A 27,992-nucleotide genomic window follows, 5' to 3' on the forward strand; every position below is an offset into this window, starting at 1 on the left:
AAGACACATTGCCACAAATCCCCCTGAAGCCCCCCCCACACACACATTGAACACACGCATCCCATCGTTCTGCCCACTTTCTGAGGCAGCTCTGGAAGTCCTCTTGAGTGTGTTTAGCTGCAGTTTTTGATCTCTGGAATCATTTCAAATATCGACTTTCACAGTTATTTTGACTTTGGGGAAAAGCCAGAAGCTGCATGGTGCTGGATTCAGTGAATAAGGTGGATGTAGACACACTAATGCTTTTACGAGGCTGCCTTTCCATTGGACATAGTTGGCAACAGCATTCACCATAGTTTTTTTCATACCTTGTAGAGGCACTCAAGAAAGAGGACTCCAGAGCTGCTTCAGAAAGTGGCAAAGAACCATGGGCTAAGTGTGTTTGAAGTGGGCTGGTGGTAGTGGTGGTGGATTAGTGGCACTGTGTCTTTCAAATTTAAACATTTACCATTTATTTTCATCATGCCTTATATTTTGAAGTCAATCAGCACCAAGTAAAATCCCACACTTATAAAAAAAAAAAACTTGACCTCTGAGAAGCACCATGCTTTTGCACACAGTGAGTGATAGATGCTTCTCGGGCTCTGACTCCCACAGACGGTGCTGTTTAATGCTCTCAGCAGCTTCTGAGGTGTACGCATCATCAGTTCCATTTTACTGATAGAGAAACTAAAAGAAGTGAACTTCTGCTAGTTACTAACAAGTGTGGAACTGGCACAGCCCTTGTTTGGAGCAGGTCCCCCAGTCGAACGCCCTATTTTCCTTGCCTCCCTGAGGTTGGTCTCTGCCCAGGGCCTCCTTTAGCAAAATGCACCCGTGAGTCTCTGCATTTATACAGAGCAGGGGAAGCACAGGGCTGGCACCCATTTTCAGGGCTGTCTGTGGCTAGGGCAGCTTCCCAGGTGCCTGCTGGCCAGAACCATGCATGCGGCAGCCCTGGGATTCCCTGCCCAGAGCTTAATTTGGCCCCAGGATAAATGCAGGAAGGAAGAGGTCTAAGGAGAGGTCCGAGTCCCACAGCTGTTCTCAGTTGCTCTGTAGCAGGTGGTGACCTCAGCTAGAATCAGCCCCATGGAGACGTGGATTCCTCGGTCACAGCTACAGATCTGTCTCTCCAGGGGCAAAGGCTCCCAGGCTGGGGTCTGCAGCATGCACTTCTCAGCTGCCTTTAGCACACCCTTCCAAGCCCCTAGAGGAGCTTTCTTAAGAGGCTTCCTTGGGCCATGGCCGGCCTTCTCTGTTTTTGTGGCCAGGCAGACAATGACTCTCGCTTTTGTCTGCATCTCTGGATGCTGGGACGTCGGTTCGGCAAAGGCTGTACTTACACCGTGCGGCCTCACCAAGTGCTTCTCCTTTCCGCTGTAGGTTAGTTCTCTTCCTCCTTCCTGGCTCTCCCTCTCCTCCTCTGCTTCCTCACTATCTGATCCTGGCTTCCTTTCCTCCACACATTTCGCAGGGTCCGTTCCTGTCTCGGCCCAGCAATTCCCACGGCCACTTCCGGGAAGATGCTGCCAACCCCATGCAGTAAACAGGAGAACATAGCGTCCAAAAGCTAGTATCACTCACCACACAGAGCTGGGGATTCGTTATTGTTGAAAGCCAAACTTGTTCTCTCCCACTCATTGCATTTAAATCATTTTATGTTTGGTCATTTTACATGAGTCTATCCAGAGAAGAGGTGCCCTCCTGTGGTGAGATGGGAACTTCCCCTCCAAGGGAGGGCCCTCGGGCAGGGTCGCTCTGTCCTGTGTTCCCATCTGAACATCGCCGCCATTCCATGCTCTGCACGGACTTCGTGTACCCTAGATGTGGCCGTGCCTTGTGCCTGTTGTTCTGAGAAAGCTCAAAGCCAGCTTAGCTCCCTGCCCATGAACCCTGATCTCGTTTACTCATGGCCGGCACCATGGCAGCTCCCACCCACAGCCTGGGGGTGGCAGAGCTCTCATGTGATTTATTTTCCAAACTTCCCTAGGCCTAGTGTGTCCCAGGAAATATTTTCTGATGGACTGAGCAAAATGCATCTCTGCCTTATTTTATACACTCTGACTCTTCTCTTTAGTTGGGATTCTGTCCCCCACCTCAAACCCAAGGGCTTGCTCTTGAGTTTCCCCCTTGTGACTCACAAAAGCCCTGGACCTCACAAGATGGCTCAGATGCCACCTTCCCAGGTGCTGGCCCCCTCCTTGAGATCCTGCCCGTGTATCAAGTTTTGATGGGTTTCCCTTATTATTTCTTCTACTGGTTTCAGACGTTACATTATGGTGTTTGATTCCCTTTGAGTTAACTTTCATACAGGGTGAGAGAGGTTAAGTTTCAATCTTCTGCATGTGGGTATCTAGTTTTCCCTGCAAGATTTGTTAAAGAGGCTCTCCTTTCTCTAATGTATGTGTGAGGTCCTTCACATGGTACCCCACCCAACTTGAAGAGAAGAACTCCACAGGCAACCACTCTGTTCAAACAGAAAGCCCCTCACTCAGCTCAAGAGACTAAGGTAAATCTGTTTATCAGAATGATTCCCAGGCCTAGTTCTCAGGCTTATAGGAAACCTCGTGAGTCTACAGAATACCATGCTGTAAATCAGCAACATGCCAATGTCTTCCTATACTTCCCTCCCTCAGAGGCACCAGACCCACAATCACCCCTGAGAAACTGAAATTTTCCACCTTCCTCCATGGAATTTCCCCCTCCCGTACCTAAAATGGTCTATAAAGTAGGCCCCCTTCCTTTGTTTGGGACCAGTGGCTTTTTAACCCTTGGCCAGGTTGCACCCAACCTGAAATAAAGATATCGCTGTTTGCTTCAATCTTGCCTGTCCTGGTGGTCTCCGTCACTGCTCGGGGTTTAGCCTCACAGTATGTTTTATGGCACTTCCTCTTCCTTCCTTCCTTCTTTCCTCTCTCTTTCTTTTTCTTTCTTTCTCTCTCTTCTCTCTCTCTCTCTCTCTCTCTCTCTCTCTCTCTCTCTCTCTCTCTCTCTCTCTCTCTCTTTCTTTCTTTCTGCCAGTGGCTGACTTGTCATGCTTTTGATCTTAGAGGACGTGCTTTCAGCTTTCCCTCATTCAGTATTGGCTGTGGGTCTCTCGTACACAGTCTTTATTATGTACAGGTATGATCCTGTATCCCTAACTTAGACAGGAATTTATCATGAATGCATACTGAGTTTTAGCAAATGTCCTTCTGCATCTGTTGAGATGATCATAAGACCCTTATCCTTTATTTTGTTGATGTGATTTATTGCTTATTGATCTGCAAATGCTGAGCCATCCTGGCATTGTGGAATGGAACCAACTTCATCATGGCGTAGAAGATTTCCGATTTTTTTAACAAAAAACTTTTGTTAAAGCTTTTTATATCTACAACATGGATATTTATTTCTTCCTCAGTTAGGCAAGAGAAAGAAATAAAAAGTATACAAGTAAGAAAGGAGGAAGTCAAACTGCAGAAAATATTATATATATACATATATATATATATATATATATATATATGTAAATGCAAAAATTCACCTAAAGACTATTGGAACTGTTAAATTCATTAAAGTAGCAGGATACAAAAATCACTGATTTTTCTATATACCACTATTATGGTTTAGGTCTAGATGCCCCCCTACAGCCTCATGATGACATAGGAGAAGTATAACACCCAAACTGCTAGATGTCACATGTATTCCCTGAAATTGAAGAGTGAATTCTGAAGGACAAAGGGGGTTAAGAGTAGGAAAGGTTTATTGGGGAATAGAAATAGCTCCTGAGAGACAGGAAGGGTCTGGGGTGGGCTGCTAAATGGCTTCTCCTTTAGAATTTCTTAAGGCAAATAGGGCACAGGAGCTGGTTTCGTGGTCAGCTATCACAGGTGCCTCCGTGGACTTAAAATGACCAACTGGGACTCGAGTTCTTCAGCCCAGCCCTGCACGGTGTTTACTGTAACCTGGGGTCTCAGAAAGAACTGGTTAATTTGCATTATAATTTGAAATTCAGGATCTTGGTTGGACGTGGCTGCACCTTCCTTTAGGATCTTAGTAGGGAGTGAGCTGTATTCCACGCTGCCTGAGGAAATCTATTCTTTGTCCAAAGTCTTCGTTCACTGTCTGTTCTGAATTTTCATCAGTATGGCTGGTCGCTGTGCTCCATCTCAGGCCCTTCCACTCACTAGCTGCCTTACTCATAAGCTAAGTGGACAATCTTCCACAATGGGGTAATAAGTGGGAACTTTGGAGAGGCCTGGGTTATAGGGCCATCTGATGTCTCCCTGTTAGCAGGCAGGTCCTGCCCTCTTCCGACCCCACCCCACCCCCACCACAGTATACCAAGGGGCCCTGAAGAAAGCCTGTTTGTCAAGACTACATGCAAGGAACAGGGGTTTCTTGAAAGAGTGAATGTTGAGCTAATGACCAAAGACATCTGTGAGAAATTAGCTGGTGAGGCAGGGGGATTGAAGCAGGTGACTTCAAATGTATGAGAACAAAAAGCACTTGCTGCTTTGCAACTGATCTATACTGGGAAAACTGAAATAGTGAAAACTGCAGTTAATTCTTTCCCGAGTGTCTTCTATCTGTGTTTCCACTGCAACGTGTGTTTTTACAGAAAGAAAGGAGTGCCAGCGGAACAACCTGCACCAACCTTCACAGATGGGGAGCCGGAAGTTAGGAAGAAGCTCCATGCACCGAGGCCTGCCCTCGCCTTCATTACGAAAGCTAAGAGGCTTCCACAGCAGTCTCTTTTGAGTGCCTCTGATGGCTTTCAAACCAGGCTCCCCCATAGGAATGTCTCAGGGCCCTGCTGCGCAGTGACTTTTGCATGGCTGGGTGTTCAGAGCAGTGGTTAGGGAGGAGTTAGAGTGAAGCTGGGATGACCCGCAGAGGAAGGTTTGCTAAACAGTGGACCACACATAGGCAAGAGAAAGAAGCAGCAAGTGGCCCCGTGTGCTGGGGAGCTGTGCACTGCCTACCTGCTCGGGAAGGGTTGTTTGTGGCAATTCTTCCTAAAGTGTTAGGAATGGCGGACTCTTCGCTGTCCCCAGCTGTCTGTCTCCCCTGTCGGCTCATCAACAACCCATCTGGCAACCCAGCCTGTACCACGGTTGACTCAGGATAGGGCCCAGGCAGGAAAAGCTTTTGCACCTGTCAACTTCTCCCCACCAGGCCGTGGAGATTTCATGTGCAAGTGTGTATGTGTATGTGTGTGTGTGTGTGTGTGTGTGCGTGCGTGCGTGTGCGTGTGTGTGTGTGTGTGTGTTTTCCACGGTCAGGCCGCATGACAGGCAAGGGCATGAGGGTGGATATCAGTCCTGTGGGCAGAAGTTTAAAGAAAAATGAAAACTGCTTTTCAACAGTAATGTTGCTTCTCTTCATCAATACTGGCTTGGAGCAGAGTACTGGATGCATCTCCCAGGCAGCGAGCGCAGAGGTTGCTAAATGGTCTGGTCCTCATTTCGTGGGTTGTACTCCTTGAATCAAACTTGGCCTGGCTAAGTAGAAAGGGAAGCAAGTGACCTGGAATTCCCTGGCTCTGTGGTGGCATGAGCGACTTCTCTGCCAGTCTGGGCTGGGGTGCAAGTGGGATGGGACGAGGGGACCAGTTTGGAGGCCCTCAGGCGCTCCTGCCCACTTTGCGCACTGTCTGTTGCCTGCTTTCTGGCAGGCACAGGAAGGGTGGGAACAGGAAGCTGAGAGTCTGATGCAGAGGTGGGCGTGGTCTGAGCACCTGGGACCCGGGAGTCCTCCTGCACAGTCCCCACAGGGCCACTGAAGACCCACCCCAACCCTCACTTCCCGTCTACCCGCACCATGCGAACAGGCTGTGAAGCAGGCCGGGAAAACCTGAGCCAACATCTAGACCCTAGACTCTAGGGTGAGTCTTCTGCCCTACTTGGGTGATATACTTATTTGGATATATTTATTCAACTTTCAACTTTTGAGATAGGATTTTGCTACATATTTCAGGTTGGCCTTGAATTCACTATGTAGGCTCAGCTACATAGATCCAACTCACAGTGATCCTCCTGCCTCAGCTTCAGTGCTGGGATTACAGGTGTGCACATATATATCTGGTGATTGAGTCACAAAGTTTGACATTAGGACTATCTGAAAAGTTCTCTTTATTAGTCCATGTTTGTAGTACATGATTACACTTATTATGGGGAGCTGGTACATGTACATATCTTTTTTGTTGCTGTTACCTACCCCTTGCCTCCCTCCCTGTGCCTTCCAAATCTTGGTTCCCTTACCATTTGAAAAGCTCTATTTTCTTTTTTCTCCCCGCTCCATCAACAGATGAATGGATAAAGAATGATATTTATACACAATGGAGTACTACTCTGTCTTGAAGAAGGATAAAGTAGAGGCATACAGTTAAGTGGATGCACCCTGAGACCCTAATATTAAGGAAAATTAGGCACATAAGCTTAAATATTGCATGGTTTCTCTAATGAGAAACTAAAAACATATATAAAGAGCAAAATAGGAGACAGATAAATAGGAAATAGGGAGATATTTTTCAAATGGATGAGTAAAAGTTATTTAAACAATTTTTTTCATTCCCTTTAACTTTAGGGAAGTAGCGGGCTCTCAAGAAATGTACGGAAACTGCAGCAACATGACACTTTGAGTGCATTAAATAAATATAAATTTTATTAAAAACACTCACATAGCGTTATCAGGAATGATATAATAATAAACAGCTTTCAAATAACCTGCATTCATAAACATTACAATACTTTACAGTATTTATAACCATCCTCAGATTTTACAAATAAACCAAACATCTCATGAAAATGAAATGAGACTAAGTTAAAAAAAAAAATAAAGCATAGGAAAATGCACACAGAAGTTCATTATCTTAGTGTCCAAATGCAAACATTTCCTACCAAAGTTAGCCACTAGCTTTTAGAAGTGAACTGTATGTCACTGTGCGTTCAATCAAGATGAAAAATTCATTCAAGTAAAGTTGCCACCACTGAAGCATCTTCAAGTATGGCCATAGAGTCAACCTGATTCCTATATAAGCAAACTGCAGATGGGCTTTCCATTCATTCTGAGGCAGGCTAGATATGTACAGTTATAGGTCTGGTATTTACAATACGACACTCAACTTCTTCCCTTCCTACCTAACCTCTTCCCACCTACCCAAACTACACTCCTGCTCTTGTTGGCCAGCAGTTTGAAAATGACAGTGGATCACACAGTCACAAATATTCAGCAGATGGCTGACTCGACATCACCAACGCACGCGCAGTGCTCCGGGTTAGACCATAGTTTATGGAAAACAGTACAACAATTTGCATTTGATTTGGATGCAAAGCAAATGGCTTAAAAATGCTTATAAATTGGACACAGCCAAAAACTTGAGAGCTTTTTAAAAGACAAAGATCATCTTATAAAGATTTGACCACTAGAAATGAAAGGCCTCCACTGATTTAAAGATTTAACCGATAAAACCCAAAGTCTGCAATGATTAAAAATTTAACCAATAAAACCCAAGAGTTTTCACTGATTGAGAATTTATGTGAAAAGCTAGTAAGCAAAAATGTACTTAGTGCTAAATGAAATTGTACAGTCTGATTGGACCCCGTGCCTCAGCGTCAGGCCCGCTTACGGAAGTCCTCGTGAAGTATTTGTCTGTATTGACCATCCGGTCAGAAAGGCGTTACGGAGAGTTTCGATACTCTGGCCAACAGCTACTTCCTAAACTCCTAGCTTACACTTTTCCCTTTATCAGCTCAGTGCATTCTATGTTCATGTAATATTTTTCCTCCTTGAAATAGTCAAAAGAGTCTCCACGCGTTTCTTTACAATTAACAGCCAACAGATTTACAAAAATCAGTCTTACTTACATCAGTACAAGTAAAATAGGAGGGATTCAAAATAAAGAGGGCCAAATCCCTGAAAAAGAATGTACTTATTAACTACAACAGTTTTACACAAACACAGGTGACGTGTTGGCATGAATGAGGGGAGCTGAAATATCCCTGATTTTTTAGAACAAAAAGGTCGAAGTTCAAGTTATACTTGCTAAGAATCAAGTACTGAAAAAAAAAGGTATTTTTTTTTAATAATTATAAAAAGACTTGGAAAAAAAATGATGGTACACAACGCTATAAGCTTTCACTCTTGGTTCAAAATCCTATTGCCAAACTAGTGTTGAGGTATATGGCAAGTAGAAATATCACTCAACCCTTTCATGAATTTTCAGCTCACATTTTGATATAATTGTAGCAGGCTGAGTAGCACCATCATGATGTGAGTTTGAATTCAATTCCATATATATGTATATATTTATTTTACAGTACTAAAATACTAAAGCATTGCGTTAAAAAAGTTTTGTTTACAATTTAATTTACTATACAACTCTTGCACTTCTTTATACAAATTAATGATTTAAAACCACTACAGCAAACCAGCTGCCTGTTTTATTTTATTTTATTTTATTTTTATTTATTTCTTTTTAACCAACAGACACACACAGAACTAACCCTGTTTATTCATCTTTTTGCCAGAATCAGTCCACCCAATCTTCCTGGTAAGGAGGACACTTAAGCTAAGACATGATAATATCCCAAGGTACAGAGCTATCAACACAAAGGCAAAGGCCATTTAGCTTCTGAGCAGCATACAGAACCCTGCCATAGCGTAGGCTCAAGTGGACAGGCTCTGCCAAGCGGAGTATGCAGCTCATTATGACCTGTGTCTAACAGGAAGTTCTTATAGCTGACATGTCTGAGCAATGAACTTGTCTCACAACTTTGTAGAAAACTGTTTTACAGTATAGCACATGAGGTGAGCACCAGAAAACATGTTTTGTGGACTGACACAATCCCTTGAATCCTGTATGCCTCATTTCGGATTTAACTGGCTGTGTTAATAATGAACACCATTGCTCATCAACAGACGTGGGACCAAAAGCAAAAATGTTTTAAAAGCTTTGTTTCCTTTAGAAAAAATTGTCATCTTCAAATGAAAGTAAACTTTTATTTTTAAACGTCTGAGTACCTTAGCATTGTTCAAGTTGCCAAAGCTTAGGTAGGCAAAGTGCTTCTAAAACACCATTTAAAATATTTATATATACCTGTATGTGCACATGTACAAAGGTGGGTGTATAGATGTACATACATGTTTATTGTCCTCCAGGACGTCACTGGATGAGCACAATCCAGAGGCCTTTAAAATGTCCACATTTTTAAAACTAAACTTATGTAAGAACAGGTAATTCAGGATAAAAACTTGAACGAAAAGGCACCCCTTTCCTTCTGGGGTACTGGAGTACATTGGTAGCATCTCAATCATAAAAAGGCATTAAATTTTTCGCTATGAAAGACACCATTTTCTTAGCACCATTTCGTAGAACACCCAAACAAATTCAGTGTTTTGTTGCTATTCATGTTTGCTTCCTGTAGCTATTTTGATAAATAAAAGTTAATATTAAGATTACAGTAAAAACTGCATGTTAAAAACCATAATTCCAGTATTTCAGTATATCATAGATTCAGCACCAGATGGTATTTTAAGATTCCTGCAACTGTAATACTACAGTACTTGACTTGTGTTCCATGACTATGCAAACTTGGTATTATTAAAAGTGGTCACAGATGTGTAGAGCTGTGTGTGGGGGGGGTTAGGGGGGGAGGAATCACATTTACATAGCATCTCGCCCGATAATAGAACCAGTGTTTAAAAATGTAAATTGTGGGGCACCCTCCCACCCCTCGCTTTGTTCTTCTTGCATAGAATGCTTTGGTCTTTTTCCTGATGCCTCCTGCAGACGGGTCAGCGGATCTAAGTGCTAGGGAAGGATGAGTGTGCTCTCTTGTTGGTGAGCGAGGCTTCCCCGTGAGACTGCGACCCGACCCCACCGTGTCCCCCTGAGACCGCAGCCAGGGCCGCCCTCAGATGTACCTGTTGTATGGCCCAGTGACCCGCGTGAAGGCGTACGGGGCCGTGGTGACCGTGGAGTCGGTGGTCACCGAGCTGGTCTTCTCGCCCAGGGACCTGATGAAGCGCAGGTAGGTGGGCTCGTGCGGCTCGTGCGGCTCAGTGGGCTCCCGCTTCACCTTCTTGCCGTGGGCTTTCTGGGCCACGTAGTCGGGCCCGTACTTCTCACATTCCTCCTCCTTCTCCCGGGCCTTCTCTGCCATCTTGGCCTCCCAGAGCGCCAGGCCGTGCTTGGGCTCGTTCATGCTCTTGTGCTGGTAGAAGACGAGTGAGATCCTAGTGGGGTCGGTCCTGTCGGGGTTGTTCAAGGGCGTGGTGGCGTGGAGCTCACGCTTGGCGCACTCGATGAGGAGGGAGCCGTGCGTGGGGGCCACGGCCACGCCACCGATGTCAGGGTCCAGGAAGCTGTGCTCACTGTCCGACCACACCTCGTCGTTGTCCTCGGGCGCCGACCCCTGTGAGGGTGTCTCTGGCTGCTTTTCCTGCGGGTTGGCCTCGCTGAGCTTCTGTAGCAGCCCCTGGACGGACGGGGGCCTGTCCAGAGGGCACCCGGTGGGTATCCTAGGCAGCCCGTTGGTGGTGTGCGGAAGCCCGGCGTTCTCTTTGTTCTGCAGGTGCAGGGCGTGCAGGGAGCTGCTGATGTTGCCCGCCGCCACGCTGTAGTTAGGGAGCAGGGGGGCAGCCGGGTGGTGCTCGCCATTCTTATAGTCCACCTTGGGATGGCCCAGGCTGGGCGGACATCTGGAGGCGGTGCCCATGAAGTGGCTGTCCAGCTCATGGGTGGTGTAAGAAGGAAAGGGCCCTACATGGTGGACTCCGGGTCTCACGGCACAGGTGTTGAAGGCATCGCCCTGCATGGTCGGGGTCCCATAGCCCAAGTACTTGGAGGGGAAACTCTGGGTGTTTCCCAACCTCTGCTGGTAGAGGCTGTGGATGGGCGGGAGGTTTAGCTTAGCCAGATGGTCTTGGCTTGGGTACCTGTACAGATCCACTGGCGGAGGCTGGGAAGAGTAAGAGCCCAGATAGGAAGGGTAGTTGTCCATGGACACGGTCCCGTTGTGCTGATAGGCTGGATATTGGTTATTCTGATTCATGAGCCCAGGGTAGGCGCTCACGGGATTAGCAGAACTCAAATATGAACCTGCAGCTTGGGATGAGGAGGAATAGAGGCCCATGGGGCTGGTGCCTCTGTACACGTCTGCCGCGTGGGAAGAGCTTGGGTAAGGGCTGATGGGGTTGGGTCGTCTCATGTATAGGCCGGGGGGTGCAGAGGAGTAGGTGCCAATGGACTCGGCCTGGGGGTTCCCAGGCAAGGTTTGCTGCGGTGTCTGGGGGGCCTGGGGAGCCTGGGGGGCCTGGGGAGTTGTCTGTGGCTGCGGCCTCTGCAGTGGGGGCTGTGGAGGGGGCTGCTGTGTGGCTGGTCCTGAAGGTCGCAGTTCTGTGGAGAGGGAGAGAGGGTACAGGCGTGCTCAGTGAGGATACTTCAGTGTACTTGAGAAAGACTACTATGCCTCCAACTCCCCCACAACGCAACCAGAGCAAAGACAGGGTTCTGATCAGTGTCCCATATAACCTCGGTGTCTATAGCATCAAAAGCAAAAAGCAGAACATTTCAGGGTGATCATGTAAGACACATTTAAGGCAGGCCTGGGGCATCTGGGGCATTGGGGTGTCCCAGTCTCATCCCGTAAGCTTCTGCCGTAGCAACCAAACACGGGCCTGACTCTGCACTCGCCCCGTGGGTGGGAATGGGCTATGCAGAGTCCCTAGAGGGAAGTGAACAGATCTCACTGCAGCCTCACGTGCCCCCAGCCTGGCGTACAGCAACATTTGTTATAAAATTCAAATGCAGTAGCCTAAGATTTGCAACGGAAGATGGAGAAGTGTTTTAAGACAAGGGATGAGGTTTACTTAAAAACAAAAAGCATTCAATTAAATTAGCAAACCCTACTTCCTGGTGAGGCTTTCCCTGAAGGAAATTTATGTGGTTGTAGATAATACTTTAAAGAAATGTTCATTTTGGTAAGTGAAACTGTTAGAAGTCATATTTCTGTTTCCTAACCTCACTCATGAAGTCACCTGAGTTAATAAAAACGAATAAATGGGACTGTGATGACTGACTATTATCTCCAAGAACCTGTGAGAAGGGACCAGGAAAGGAGTTCTGTCTGGTTCTACTGTGCCGCTGATCTAAAGGGGCCATAAGCTACTCAAATGGGTTTGATTTCTTTAAGGAAGGCCAGCAATCACAAAGAATTAGTAGGCATCTTTAGCTTATTATTCTAAGTAAGTTTGTTTTGCTTTGCCAAGCAGAGATGGTTGATTCTAAGCAAACTGAAACAATCAACTTAAAAGATACATTTTTTGTAGTTGATTTTTTCAAAATTTGGATTTCTTTTTAATAGTACCAACTGTAGATGTGGGGCCAAGGAACATGGAAAGAGAACATCAACTTAGTATTGTGCAATAATGCTCTGCTGCTATAACTACATGTGTATCATCTTTTGATGGGATTTAGAGGAGAGCTACTCATAGACCTCCTAAAGTACAGACTAGTGCATCTAAGGAAAAGGATGTTTTTTCAAACTTGTATCAAATGTAGGTGTAAAACTTTAAAGTTTTTTTTTTTTGGGATAGTCTTCCTGTGTAGTCCAGGCTGACCTTGAGTTCACTATAGCCCACGCTAGCCTTGAACTTGCAGTGATTGTCCTGCCTCAGCCTCCCTAATGCTGGGATTGCAGGCGTGTGCCACCGCATCCAGCTGGAGTCATTTTCAAGTTTTTTTTTTCCTTCACTCCAACATTTCATCCCTAGGGTATGACTTCTTTCATTTTGGAAGAATTAAAATGTGTGACTGTGTGATTCTTGCTACATTTTTACTGCCACCATCCAAGTCCAAGGTCGTGTCCACTTCTCTTGGCTCCATATACATGTCCACAAGTGCTTTCATGTGGCCACATTGTGGGGTTGACACTGGTTTCATCCTATTACTTTTTTTTTCCAGTTTATTATGGAATAAGATCCAAACTTCTCCATCAACCCCAGGTACATCATTTCCAAGAGCAGAACCTAGTGAGTGAGTGGTACGTTAAGGAAGATTCTGGTACGGAACTAAGACCATGATGCACACGACCTCCTGGCCTGACATTGCCAGGCTTCCATGTGCTAACCCAGCACACACACCTGCTTACCTGTCAGCGGTTTGGCCTGGCCCCCAGGCTCCACCTGTTTTGCCCGCAGAGAGGCTGCCTTCTCCTTCTCGGTCTTATTGGAGCTGTTGTCCAGCGAGGACAGCTTCTCCGCGGCTGCTTTCCTGGCCTCCAGTTTCCTCTGTCTGCAGGTCTTGGCCGGCTCTGCCAACATCCTGACCTTCCGCCGGAAGGAGCTCAGCACCTGAATGGCGCCGCTTCGCTTCTTCTCCTCCTGAGCCTCCACACTCCCAAACTCATCCACGTCGGAGATCTTATACAGAGGCAGCACGTGCAGCTGCTCGTCCTCGGGCGTGCTTCCCATGTCTCGATTGTCTTCTCTCGTGAGCGTGCACACCTGGTGGGAAGGGAGACTTCACAGCTCAGTCGCCAGGGTGGGTGACAGGCTCGGGGCTCACTCTCCCAGGGTGTACACCAGCAAAGAGGCCCCCACAGCCAGCACACTGGAAATGGCTTTTGCATTTCTGAGCAGTTGAATTAAATACCCTCTGCCCTTTATAGTTTTCCAAGTTCTGATCTAGGACATCAAGCTAATACCTTCTCTGCTTCCCTGAAAAGCTTTACTCCCGGTTCCTCAAAGTGACCCGGCTGTCATTTATACCACTTCAGCCCCCTGCCACGCTAGAGTGGCCTTACTGCCTGGGACATATGCTTCATCTCAAGTTTCCTGGATGGACATGTTCCTCAACTTGACCAGGTTGGTAATACGTTAGGGTGACTCAGCTATAGTTGAAAGTTTCTTCACCAGAACTTTCTTTGTTCCTTTTGAGACAAGGTCTCACTATGTTGCGTGGGCTGGTCCTGAACTCATGAGCTCAAGTGACCTTCCCATCTCAGCCTCCTGAGCAGCTGGGACTACGGGCATGTAGCCCCATGCCTGTCTCTACATGTTGTTTTCCTCCTCTTAATCTGCACCCAGGATGGTCCCTTTACAGCCAAGGTGAAGCACCAGGCTTCATCAGTAGGGAACAGGTGCCTCTGTCTAAGTCCTCATCCACGCTGTTCCCATCACAGTGGCAACCTGGGCTGCCAGTTAGAATGGCCTGCCGCACTATGGCTCGGGACAGCGCACACAGCGACAGGGGCAGGGTGTCCTTTACCGGCACCATGTGGCACAGTGGCAGGCCCTTTGGCTGTTGAGTGGTTTTCTGCTCAACTGTGTGTAATCTATTGGGCACAGACTCTAAGGGGAGAGCGGCTTCTGGCGGCTAACTGGACAGGCGATGCTTGGATCTGGCTCAGCTTGGCCCTGCGAACCCCCGTCCCCGTCCTCATGCCTGTTATCAGTACACTTTCCACCACTGTGCCCGCCTGGTAGCAGTGTGCAACTTACGCCAAGGAAGCTCACCCTGCGACCGTGGCTCGTGGGTGGGACATGGGCACTCACCAGCGTGCTGCCATTGTGCATGTTGTGCAGGTCCCTGTGGGCATGGGCGCAGAAGTCCAAGCACGCTGTGACCCCTGAGAACGGGCGGCCCTCCTTCAGCCCCAGGCGGCACTCGGGGGCTCTGTGTTCGTACTCCACCTGAGGAAGACAAGAAGGCACATGTAGGGGGACTGGCTTCACACCTGGAGGAACACATCCCCAGGTGCCTGGGCTGTGTCCCAACCTCCAGGAATGCTTTGTGTCTGACATCCAGGAACAAATGGAATGACCCAAAATAGAGCAAATTCCTTGACATGGTTCTGTTTATATTCTGCAGTTACTGAGGTATATTTGACATAGGCTTCTGATGGTTCTGCATCCTTCTGGGTCTACCCAGGGCTCACACATGAAAGACAAGTGCTCCACTAACCAGCTGTGTCTTCAGCCCCCAGTTACTCACTCATAAGCAGCGTACATCTGTGCAGCCACCGCCAAACACAAAATTAAGTATAATTTCCACTGGACCCCAGGTTTTCCTCATGCACCTTTGGAATTCTCATCTCCTGCTTTGCTTGCAAACAGCTACTAATCCGCTTCTTGCCACTGCAGATTAGTTTGCATTTTAAATGGGTCCATTTGGAGGCGTTAATCTTTATACATGGTGTGAATTAAGCATCGAGGTTACTTTTTTGGGTGTGTGTATGCACTCCATATGCCCAGCCAATTGTTCAAATACCACTGGAAGAGAAGATTCAACTGCCTTTGTTAAAATCAGTTGACTGAGGGGCTGGGGATTTAGCTCAGCGGCAAAAGCGCCTGCCTGGCAAGCGCAAGGTCGTGAGTTCGGTTCCCGGTACCAGAGGAAAAAAATAAAATAAAAATAAAATAAAATCAGTTGACTGTGATTGAACTGTTTCTAATCCATTGGTATATAATGCTATGCGTGTACACATCAGTAACAAGGTCTCTTTTTTTTTTAACAAGCTTTCTTGATTACTAGCAAGTACGGGGTGTTTCTGTGATCCTGGAATCAACTCTGTTCTTCAAAAAATTGAATATGACGGGTGTTTTGCATGCATGCATGCATGTGTATACACACACAGTAAATACCTCAGTTCACAATCGCTTCTGTTTATGAACAATTCGTTTTGCAAAAGCATCTGGCAAATTTTACATCCATTCTTGAACTCTGCGTTGGGTGACAAACACGACCAAAGCCATCTTCTCCGGAATTATGGAACAAATTAAGTTTGTGAACGGAGGTACCACTGTATAGCGTATGTTTTTTCCATCTTGTTGATTTTTTCAAAAACCCTGCTCAGATTTTGATACTAAATTCGTCCATTAATTTGGGAAGACTTGACATTTAGCAATGTTTAGTCATGTGGACGAACATGGTGTAGCTCTCCACTTTATCAAATAGATTTTTGTCAAATTTATGCCTAAGAATTTTGTATTTATGATGCTATTTTAGTTGTTGGTTATTCTTATTTTAATTTTTAGTTTTTGCTAGTATATAAAAATGTGTGTATTATATCACTTCGCTAAGCTCATTTGCAGTTCTAGGAATTTTTTAAGGCCTGCAATGCTCTTAGGTCCTTTGAGACAGTGCTTTTACTTTCAATGCTGCATTCATTGTGGAACGGTTCCGTATTCTATCAGCTGGTGTGTGGCACACGTCCCATTCCTTCTGGGTGACTCAGCCCACTGGGGCAGATTCTATCTATCTGGCTCTGCTTTTGCAGAAAGGGGCTCCCCCAGTTAAGGTCACTTCACTGTGTTTGTCACGAAAATCAAGCGCACACATCTGGTGGCTCTGCTGCTGTCGCTGGTTGACTCCTCCAAACTTGGAGATGATTTAGTGCATTTTTTGCCAAGGGAAGCAGGGTGGAGCTGAAGACAGAACTGTGGGAACCACAGCTACTGGTGTGCAAATTTGCTCCAAATAGTTCTAGGAGATGATGATTATTTTTTAGATTTTGAGAGAGACTTTCTCTATAGATAAGCATGTCATCTACACATAAGTACAGAAGTGATAAGAATACACATGCTTCTGTTGGCCTTAATCTTAGGAAGGAAGCATAATTTAGATCCTGGAGTTTTATCTTTTTAGACAGAGAAAGCTCCTTTCTATGGATGTAGAATATTGACAAATGCTTTCCCTGCATCTGTTGTGGAATCATGTTTTTTTCTGTTACATCTGTTAATATGGAAAATGACTTTGAGAGTCAAACGTGTCGTGCATTCCTGACATGAGCTCCATTTTCTCTCTTCTATTCTGTCAAATTTGATATGTTAAGACTTTTTACATCCATAGCCATAAAGATTGGATTGTAGATTTCCTTTTCTTGAATGCCTTTGTCTAGTCCTAGTACTAGGATGTTACCAGCTGCAGAGAATGAACTGGGAAACGTTTGCAGCTCTTCCAATTTTGGAAGAATTTCCACAGTGCTGGGATCATCTGCTAAGGAACTCACCTGGGTGTGGGGTGTTTTTTGTGGAAGGCTTTCAGCTACAAATCAACTTAATAGGTACAGGGCTGGTCACAGTTGTCTTGTTTTCTCTTTGAAAGTTTTGTTAGCTGTATCTTTCAAAGGCTCTATTTCATGTAACTTGCGGAATTTACTGGTATACAAAGTTACTAATGATGTTTCGTATGTGTGTGTGTGTGTGTGTGTGTGTGTGTGTGTGTGTACACAGACCTATACCTCCTGCCTCCAATTCTTGGCATGGATAATTTATTCTATCTCTGTTGCTCCTGATCAAATGGTCTCCAAGTACCAGCTTTGGGGTTCACTCATTTACAGTATTCTTGCTTTCTCTATTTTATTTCCCTGATTTCTGTTGTTTTTAGTTTGTCCTTTCTTCTACCCACAGGGCTTAAACTGTTCTCTAATTTTCAAGTTTCTCAGGGCACACACGTAGTTTCCTGACTGGAAACTTTACATTTATGTTTCAATGCTATAAACATCTCAGTTTATACATGCACCCCACAGATTTCATTACCATTTCTGCATTTTCATTCAGTTTTACTTTCTAATTGCCTACGTGATTTCTTCATTGGCCCATAGGTTATTTAGAAGTACATTGCTCAATTTCCAGATATTTAGGGATTTTGCAGGCACCCTTCTGTTACAGATTTTTAATTTAATCTCATTTATTTATATGAAGCTTTAAATTTTATTGATAGCTTCATAAGTTGGTTAAATGTGTTGAGTTTTCTCCTGTTTTGCTTCCTACTCATTCTATTAATTATTAAGAGATGCATTTAAATCTCTGACTGTAGTTGTCGATTTTCTATTCTTTGCTTTTGTTTCATAAAATTTGAAGATGTTATGGTTAACAATTTAGAACTATCATGCTCTCTTGATGTCATCAATCCCATTATTAAATGACATTCTTTGTTCTTGTAATGAAATCTACCCTCTCTATAGTTGTTCTGGCTTTTCTTTTGATCAGTGTGAGCACGATGTATTTTCCCAATCCTCCAACTTCTAGCTTGTGTCTTTATGATTAAAGGGCTTTTCTTAGCTTTGCCTTTTCAATGCAGTGTTAATAACATTTATATTTAATAGGGTGATTGATGTAGATGGATTTAAATATACCATCTCTTTGTTTTCTATGTGTCTCACCTTTTTTGTTCCATCTGTTTAAAATAATGTTTTTGAAGTGGTTCCACTTTTCTCTTTCCAGTCTGACCTACACACATTTTAAGGGTGTTTGCTTTAAAGTCTGACAGCCAAATAACACGAGTCCACCTGCAGTGTAAGAACCTTACAACAGTATAGTTCCGGTTTCTAGATTCACATGATATGGACCTCAGTGTATATTGTGAATACATCTTCACTGTGATTACATTTTCAAATAAAAGTTTTAAAGACATTTTTCCAGCACTCAGGAGGCTGAGGCAGGAGGACTTCAGTGAGTTTAAGGCCAGGCTGAACTCTACACAGTACGACCCCATCTCAAAAAACCAAACCAATCAAATAAAAAAATCTAGGTCTTTATCTTGTATGGTTTTCTATCTGGCCAATCACTTCCCTTACATTTTAAGGAAGCTAGTGGAATTCACCACTAGCTAAATTTTGCTACTGGTGAATTCCTTCAGCTTTCATGTCTGAAAAAAATGGTATTTTTTTTTTTTTGTCTTCTGAGAGCTGTTTGTACTGATTAGTTTTCTGAGTTGGTAGGGTCCGTGCCCCTTTTAGTATTTGAAAGATCTTACGCATTTCTTTCTTTTTGTGACATATAGTCTTATGTCTTTAGGTTACTTTCCACATGAAGTTTTATTTTCCTTACCACTAATTATAAACAAATTGATTATGATGCTTCTATGTAGTTTTCATTGTGGCTTTTTTAAATTTAGGATTTGCTGATGTTCTCCTATCTATAGGTATACAGCATCATTTGAGAAATGTGAAAAAAGTGTCTGTTATTTTTAGAATTTAAAAAAAACTTATAGGACTTCCATTACACATACAGCAGTATATATTGTAGGCCTCTGATCAGTTCCATTCTTCCTCAGTTACGTTTGTTGTCTTTATATTAAAAACTCTATTGCTATGTTTGCAAGCTTACTAAGCTCAGGCTGTTAATACTGCACATAGTGTATTTTTATATTTAGGTTTTAGAAATGTTTTATTTCTAACAGTTTAAAATTGATTTTTCTTTTCCTTCACGCTGCTCATGGTTCATGGCTTCCTATGACTGTTTTGAATGTCCAGAACATAACTATGTGAAGCCCCAGGTCTCCATATTCTGTCAGCTGTGTCATTTCTGGGACACTTCTGTTGACAGGTGTCTACTTCTTGTCACTTATGTAACAGTCTCTAGGGTGGGTGTTTTGACAAGCTTTAAGAGGATGCTGGATATTATACCTTGCTGGTTGTTGGATTTTTTTAAGAAAGTCTTTCTTCTGCAATACTGTTAAATTACTTTGAATCAGTTTGATCCTTTAGATCCTTGATCTTAAGGGCTCTTAGATGGACCCAGAGCAGCCAATCTGCTTCTGGCAAAAGCAGAATCATTCTGAACACAATACTCAGTATCCCGTGTGTTAGGAAGTCTCCCACTGGCTGGTGGGAGCAGAACGATTTCAGGTCCTTTGGGAGCTCAAAGGAGCATCCTGTCTGTGTCTTTGGATGGTTCTACCCCGGCACTGGTACATTCTCTACATACAGCCCCTGGTCAGTACCTGAAGACTCAAGCTCAACCTTCCAAGGCCATCATGACCTCTCCTCAGCAAAGCCTTCTCTTCCTTGAGATTGTAGCCACGCTATAAATGTAGGTGACGAGCTCACAACCCAGTAAGTTTTTGATGGTTTCTTATTATTTCCCACTGGGCACATGTAGCACATTGTGAATGGGTCACTAGAAATCTGTTCCTATGTTTGGACAACAATTCAAAGTTTTCAGCTTTCTCCTGGGCTCAGATTATGTTAAGACGGTCGCCCCAGCCACACATCAAGAGTTTAAAATCTACAGGGCCAGTGACTATGACACTGAATAGCGGAAGCAGGGCATTTCCATCACAGAAAGTGCTCTTGGGCTGCATTTGTCTAATATTTCATCTCCACAAATGATGGACAGTACATAACTCTGAGATGTGAACGTACAATTTCAAGTTTCATTGTGAGAAAATCATAGAAAAAGTATATGTCTCCCACAGAGATGGGAGAAGAAGGATCTTTAGAGCTGAAGAAATGCTGTCAAGACCCAGTAAAGCTTAACATAGCAAGAAAATGTTATGAAATCAGGGAATAAAGCAAAGAAGGATGTTTAAATGTGAGATGAGAGGGAATTCAGTAGAGGAGAGGGGGTAAAGATCAAATGCCAGTTTTATGACCCACAATATCAGATGTTCTTTACATGTGCTATGTGTGAGGGTGAGATGGCTACTTTTACTTTTAAGTCAATAACAGATAGCAATGGACAGTACTCACAGTATCTACCATGCAATATTAAAAACCTTATCCACTTAAAAGTATTAACTGGTTTCGTTTTCATGGTCACCATACCTATAACATATATTTACTCCAAATGTGAACACTGAAACTCATTTTTGAGAAACTAAGATTTTGTTATAACTTTAGAAATATTTTGAGCAGCTTCATATTTTGCTTACTTCAAGTTCAGGAAATGTATAAAATAGCTCGATTAAGGCAGAGGCTCATTGAGTGACCTTTCAGAAAATATGGATTAAATCAGCTCATGCTCCAATGTTAACCTCCAGAACAGTCCAAAGATTTGGCATCCAGGGACATTTGTGATATTATATTTTTAGGAATAACCCTTTGACATTCTCTCAGAAGTGTGCACAGCCCTCTATTCTAGCTGCTTTTATGTTATTTGCTGTGCTAGCTAACCCCAACTGTCAACTTAAATGGGTCCAGAGAGTACTGAGAGGGGTTGAGACAACGAGGGAAGCCAGAACACAGCTTTCCTAGCTGCTGAGGAGGGGGCCTATTGAAGGAAGTGGTTCACAGGGTATGTATGACCTCAAAGACTATATCTGGTCCCTGTTTCCTTCCTCCCTGGTCCTGTCCCCTTCTCTGCTTCCTGGCTGCCACGAACTGCTCAGCTTTGCTCCACCACACCCTTCCACCATGATGTTCTTGCCATGTAGCCAGCTGACCATGGACTGCACTTTCTGAAACCATGAGCCAAAGTACACCTCTCCTCCCTTAAGGTGTAGGTACAGACATTTTGTCCCAGTGACAACAATCTCACTAGTGCACTGATAACTGCTGTCGCACTGTCCCTGTCTCCTTTAATAAGCAATTTAACCCCAAGAAGCCACACTGAGGATCTTAAATGAATAAATGGGGAACAGCTTTTGCTTGTGACTTCTTTGGTTGTTGTTACTGCAACAGTGGAGACTTCATAGTCTTTTGTCTTTCTCATGAGCAATTTCCAACAAAATCACCTACTGTCTAGCTGGAATATATACAAAATAGGCAACAAAAAATTGTACTTGGTGCATAGAGCCAAAACCAAACAAAGTATGGCAAAATGTGACACACTGGGACACACATATGTATGCTTGCAGTGCAGTATGCTCACAGCTTTCCAGACATCCTATGAAAAGTCGTTAATAGGTGATTAAAAAAGCTATAGTTGGGGCCATATAATTTGGTGTAATCATCCAAAACCTACTTAAGGAGGCAATGAGGATAGGAACTAGAATAGCTGTGATTCTAAAAAAATCATTGCCTTTAGGGGCTGGGGACTTAGCTCAGCGGCAAAAGTGCCCACCTGGCAAGCACAAGGTCGTGAGTTTGGTTCCCGGTACCAGAGAAAAACCAAAAAAAAAAGAAAGAAAAAAAAATCATTGCCTTTAAAGCTAAAAGGACCAAAATGTGCTCTTCGATCTCGTACAGCTTGATATGCCAGAAACACCAGAGGCTTCAGGAATTAGAAGGAGGAAAAGTTACAAAAGTACAGAAAAATTATTGCTTCAGAAATATTTGACATTTACTAATCAGTAAATTTACTACCAATAATTTCAACTCACCTGATTATTGTAGGCATCGGGTGCAAGTTTCTTGTATATTGGCGCGATAAGAGTGGCCAGGTTTTGCAAGTGAGACTCTAATTTCTCTTCCTGTATAAAAAGAATTTAACACATTCAATTCTATATCTGTTTTCTATACATTAAAAAGGCTGTCATATCATTCCCTCAAATGCAGGATGTAAAACACCCTCTCTTCCTTTCTTTTGATGAGGTAAAGGTTTTTGTGTACATTTTCAAATTTTAATTCCTGTCCAAGGTTACACAAGGCGAACTACGGAAGATAACCCAGAAGGTTCTCTACTCTGAACAGATCTTGAGGGGAACACTTGTACTTCTATTAGTTTTTCTTATTAAATAACTAAATCATCTGAAAAATATGACTATTTCTAATATCACTTGCATTATATGAATTATTAAATATGTATGTCCGGTAAGATCGTCTGCTTTGCATGCAACTAGCTATAGACCTCTGCTGGGTAGGAGGAGGTGAAGGAAACATGGGGCCTTCAAGGGTCACATTTTCCATCTCACTGTCCTGTCACCTGCTGAGGAAGAGGGACATTCAAGGGCTTTGGGGGCTCCACGTATCTATTTACAATCTTTCTGTCTACAGAGATAGCATTTCCGAGGTTGCAGTGATCTTCAAGGAACACTTAAGATCACTGGATGCTTCAGAGGTTGACACAATTTCTTGGAGCTTGATTTAAATGTTCATTTGCAAGAGGGGACGCAGTCAAACTCCCACTACTCCTGCTCACGAACAGTGAAGTTCCAGGCACTATGCTTTTGAAAATGGTAGATGATGACTTAGATGTTTCAGTCCTACTCGGACATTCTCATTTCAAATTCCTGCTTGGATTCCAAGTTGCTCTGTGCCCTAGGGGACGACAGCAGGTGGTCACATGGATAAGGGACACTGTGCAGACTCTGTCCCTTTGTGAGTCCCTTTGTGGCAGGTGGGTGGGTGCCGATGGCATCTGGCCAGGCCCCGATGACCCCAGACAGTGGGAAACATAGAAACGGAGCCAGTCGGGGCTGGGGATTTAGCTCAGTGGCAAAGCGCCTGCCTGGCAAGCACAAGGTCGTGAGTTCGGCTCCCGGTACCGGAAAAAAACAAAAAAATACAAAAACAAACAAACAAACATAGAAACGGAGCCAGGGCATGCCTTGTGACGGTCAGCAGGAACACCCCATCCCCTCCCCAAAGCGCTCATCCCCTGACTGGGTCAGGGCCATTTTTATATTAGATTTTTAAATTAAATAGACCTTAATAATCAAGATTGTTTTAAGTGTTAGAAGGGACCTAAGCTTTAAGGTGTGGTCTCTATGTGGAGCTCTTCTGCATGGTAGAGGGAGGAGGCTTCCGACTGCTGGGTCAGGTTTGAATGGAAAGTGGTTAAAGTGGTGAACAATTTCTCTTGGGGGGAAGCTCAATATGGAATGCTGCTTTTTTCATGTTTAATAATATATGTTCTTATTTTATGAAAAGGTGACTAGCTTACATATATTTACTATTGAAAAATTATGTCCCTTTGAAAAAAGTTTCTATCATAATTTTAAGAGCTTTAGTAGGGGTGGGATTTAGCTCAGCTGCACCTGGCAAGCACAAGGTTGTGAGTTCGGCACAAGGTCATGAGTTTGATTCCTCATACTGGAAAAAAACCAAAAAAAAAAAAAAAAGCTTTTGTAGCTCATGATGCCTTCATTTACTACTACAGTCACCAACAGTAAAGTTATGACATTTTCCTTTTAGGGAAATATAACATTAATATTTTATAGCATAAATCTTAACTGTACTTAAAATATAAAAGTATAAAGTGTAAGGTGTGGAGGCTGAAAATATGGTCAGACCCAAATGCTGAATACATTAATATCCCTCCTTTTATCCCTCCCTCTCTTCCTTCCTTTCTTCTTAATTTCCTTCCTTCCATCTTTTTCTCCTTCCCTTCCTCCCTCCTTCTCTTTTTTTTTAAAATACTAAGAATTGAATTAAAGGTCTAGCACATGCTAAGCAAGTGTTCTACCACTGAGCTACATCCCCAGGACTTTACTTTGAGACAAGGTCTCACTAAGTTGCTCAGGTTGCTTCAAACTTGTGATCCTCCTGCCTTCGCCTGTTGAGTAGCTGGGATAATAAGCATGCATCAACAAGATTTTCTGATTATTCAGTTAACATATTCTAGACCATGTGCTGTCCTCAATGTTGTGAAGTCTGATATCAATTTAAAAATTGCATTTTAAGTAATGTACACTCTGGAGGAAAGAAAAAATGCCAGTGGCTTCATGAAAAGTCAATTGCACACTTACATAAAAATTTATATTTTAGTTACTTGAGTAAATTCATTTTGGTAACTTTAAATCATATAGCATGGAAATATGACCAGAAATGGCCTTTTCTGAATATGGCATCCATGAACATGACTCCTGTAACTCAGAATCAATAGACAAAAGGAATCACCAATCTTCCTGTACTTTAAAAAATGAAGACACATAGCCCTTTAAAAGTCTGGATCAACATAACAAATGCAGAATGGCATAAATAGGAAGAATTGATCTGCTCAAATTTTATCTATTACTTTGATGTAACATAGCTACATTTATAAGATCTTAATGTGTTCACAGCTTAATCAAAAATTGTATTCATCTGAGATGAAATTTCCCTCGGTTAATGAGAACAGAACAGGTCATACAGTTCACTTCATCCAGGCCCATCCATTCTCTAGGAAACACTGGTCGTGTATCAGGAAGTACACTAACCTCTTTTGGGTCATCTCCATGCAGCTTAAACTTCCTTGGGACCTTGCTTCTGGCAAACTTACACCCGTTATAGTACATGCTCCATGAACAGCCAAAAGAGAAGGAGGCACCGCAGGTCTCTGGGTCCAGCCCCTGGCAGGCACACGTTCTCCTGGAAAATCAAAGCACCCAGCTCACTGCTAGGGACAGTGATACCTGGCACACCATGCTCCCATGCTGAAGGCCAGCCTGTACAATTTAGTGAGACCTTGTCTCAAAATCAAAAAGGCCAGAGATGTAGCTGAGTGGTAGAGCTCTCATCAGCATGACTGAGCCCTAGATTTACACCCCAGCACCCTCCATCCATAAAAAAAGACAGTTCCCAAGTGTAGTATACCCAGGTAAAAAACACCAAGCCAGGACACAGAAAACTTAAGAGTGTAAGAGAATCTCTTCTACTTTCTTCCAGGCCCAATCTCCCCAATAGTCATCTCTCTCAGAATACATTTGTTTTGATTATATTTATCCTTGATGTATACACATGAATATGCAATGTAAAAATTTAAGCTATGTCTGGATTCTTTGCATACAATTTTGGGAATATCCGTCTATATCAGCGCATGTAGTTGTGATTAATTCTCATTCAATATCATATTCCACTATGTGAATATACCACAACACAACAACTTTATCATTGCTGGACATTTGAGTGCTTTCTAGTTTTTGGCTAAAACAGTATTATTGCTATATAGCCCCAGTCAGAGATTTGACCTATCTAATCCTCTTCTGAGTATCTTCCTAAAAGGGCTAAAGACATTGCAGGGATCCATGAACACCCATGTTTATAGCAACACATACATTAAGAGCTAAACCTTGGAAGCAGCCTACATGTCCATCACAGATGCATGGATAAAGAAAATGTGGCATTTATATACAATGGAGCACTACTCTGCCATACAGAAGGATAAACTCAAGTCATTTGTAGAAAAACGGATGCACCTCAAAACCATACTGTTAAATGAAATAAATCAGATCCACAAACTTAAATATCACATGGTTTCTCTTATATGAGGTTCCATGTTATAAAGGAGCAAAACTAAACAATAGATCATAGCAAGTAGAGAGATAGATTTGCCTCAAATGGGACCTGGACCAAGGGAAGTGTGTGGGTGGGCAGCTAAAATGTGCAATGTGCACACTCTCACTCCACACAGGAATGTAAACATGTACTGCAGACCCGTGCTGATAAAAATACACATATATTCAAAGAAAGAAAGGGTGAAATAACCAAGAGTGTAAACTTCTTTTAAGTAGTCTATTATTTTGAAATTATATTTATTGGGTATAAGGAAATGTCAGAAGCCAAGAGTTTCAGTGTAAAATGAAACAAAAACAACCTGTAATCTTGATGATGGAAAGTAGAAAGTATGAACTCATGATTTAAACAATACTTTCAAGTTGAACATAGTCATATCTGTCTATAATCCCAACACTTAAGAGGTTGAGGCAGCAGGAGGACCACAAGTGAGTCCAGCCTAATCTAAATAGCTTTATATCCTGTCTCAGAACACCAACCAACAAACAAAACAAAAGCCAAACAAAGTTGAAATTCTTTCTTAAAAATAATATACTTCACATGTTTATCCTTGAGAAAGCCTCAAATTAAAAACTTTTCAGGAAAAAGAAAGACATTTAGACAAGGTATGATTTCAAATATGATTTTCCATCAAAATGAACATACGTTAAAATTTCTGAAATTTGTTAATTAAAGACCCTAACCATACATTCATCCTGTCATTTATCTCTAAATGATTCAATGACAGCCAGTCAGCCCATAAGCTAAAGTTCTTCAAAGAATTTCAGCTAGTAAATGCACAAGAAATATTACAGTTGCATAGAAATTACCATTACACAGACGTCATCAAAAATGGCAGAATAAGGATCTTTGAAATTTTTCTCCTCCACAAAAAGCATTGAGACTAAATGATTAGAATCAAATTTTCACAAATCTGGAAATTAACAAAAGGCTTGCAGTAATATTCAGTGAGTTTACTCAAGACAAAAAATCAGAAGGGCTGGGGTGCAGCTCAGTGGTAGAGGGCTTGCCTATCATGCATGAGCCCCTAGCTTTGATTCCAGCACCACAAACAAACCCAGAGTCTCTGTAAGAAGTATCATTTTGGTGGTGTTTTTAACTCATGCTATGTTCACCTTCCCTAAAGCTCCATGGTAGCCTTAAAAACAAATAGCCTGCATTCAAGATGAAAATCAAGTAGCTTGGCAGACACTGGTGGGCATCAAATGGGTTGGGCATCCTCCAATTACCATTCCCAGAGCACTGACATTAAGGGACTTCTTTAGTAGTTCCCTGGACGACCTCACTGGTCAGGTTACCTCACTTAATCTGACTTTGGAGCACACTTAATGTGAACAGCCCTTTTCCATGTGAAGTGTTTGTTAAAATAACTACAGGCAATTGTTGAATATTGCCACTGCTTGAGATGGTGAATAACAGCTGGGCAGAAAACAGGATAATCAAAAAAAAAAAATAAAATAAAATAAAATTTAAAAACTCAAGAATGTAGCTCAGTGGTAGAAAGCTTGACTGATAGGCACAAAACCCTGGGTTTGATCCCCAAAACACAATCCTCTCCCATAAAAAAAGGGAAAACTTGAAAAATAAGATGTCCATAAGAGGCTTTAAAAAGCTCCAGTATATTCCCAGAAATCTGCATGCATGTGTAGGATCATACACAAACTCAGAATCCTAAGAAATACCTCAGCTGTCACCACAATCTAATCTTGAAACTCTCCAGATGCACGGAAATAAAGGCTAACTCAGAGTTGTTAACAACTTGGCTGAGTGCTGAATGCCTGCCCATACACCTAAGATCCCTTTGGCAAAGACTGACTTATTGGGCTCACAAAACTCTCTAATCATTAGTGAGCACCAAGCTAACCAAAGATCTCATAGCTATACAGAATTTAAGCTTTACAGAGTAGTTCAAAAACTCATAAGGCAAATTCACAATAACCAAAACCAGAACAAGGGATGGGGATACAGCTCAGTGGCATAAGCGCCTGCCTGGCAAGCGCAAGGTCCTGACTTAGATTCTCAGTACCAAAAAAAACAAAAAAACCAAAGAAGCAAAAAACAAAAACCACCAGAACAAATTCAGGAGTGTGAGGGAACGGCAACATGATTTCCAGTGTTATCACATTACACCACTTAAAATGTCCGGTT

The 27,992-nt window shown here is 43.1% G+C and overlaps 1 protein-coding gene across 5 annotated transcripts in view; it reads right to left on the bottom strand.

Moving 5' to 3' along the window:
• Positions 1 to 6,604: 6,604 nt before the first annotated feature.
• Tet2 (tet methylcytosine dioxygenase 2) overlaps positions 6,605 to 27,992 on the bottom strand; it is a 77,373-nt gene continuing 55,985 nt past the window's right edge. For 4 of the 5 annotated variants that reach the window (XM_013505408.1, XM_005406227.2, XM_013505406.1 and 1 more), the window contains 5 exons: positions 24,770 to 24,920; positions 22,013 to 22,102; positions 14,521 to 14,658; positions 13,116 to 13,470; positions 6,605 to 11,362 (listed from right to left, as the gene is read on the bottom strand). In XM_013505408.1, the coding sequence (XP_013360862.1) occupies positions 9,879 to 11,362; positions 13,116 to 13,470; positions 14,521 to 14,658; positions 22,013 to 22,102; positions 24,770 to 24,920 (2,218 nt within the window). In that variant the 3' untranslated portion in view covers positions 6,605 to 9,878. Of the gene's footprint in view, positions 11,363 to 13,115; positions 13,471 to 14,520; positions 14,659 to 22,012; positions 22,103 to 24,769; positions 24,921 to 27,992 lie in introns of those variants that run through there. The other variant, XR_001231406.1, reaches the window with a different exon arrangement.

Source organism: Chinchilla lanigera, unplaced genomic scaffold (genome assembly GCF_000276665.1).
Source record: "Chinchilla lanigera isolate Chin_1 unplaced genomic scaffold, ChiLan1.0 scaffold00095, whole genome shotgun sequence".
In the NCBI taxonomy this organism is placed as follows: Eukaryota; Metazoa; Chordata; class Mammalia; order Rodentia; family Chinchillidae; genus Chinchilla; species Chinchilla lanigera.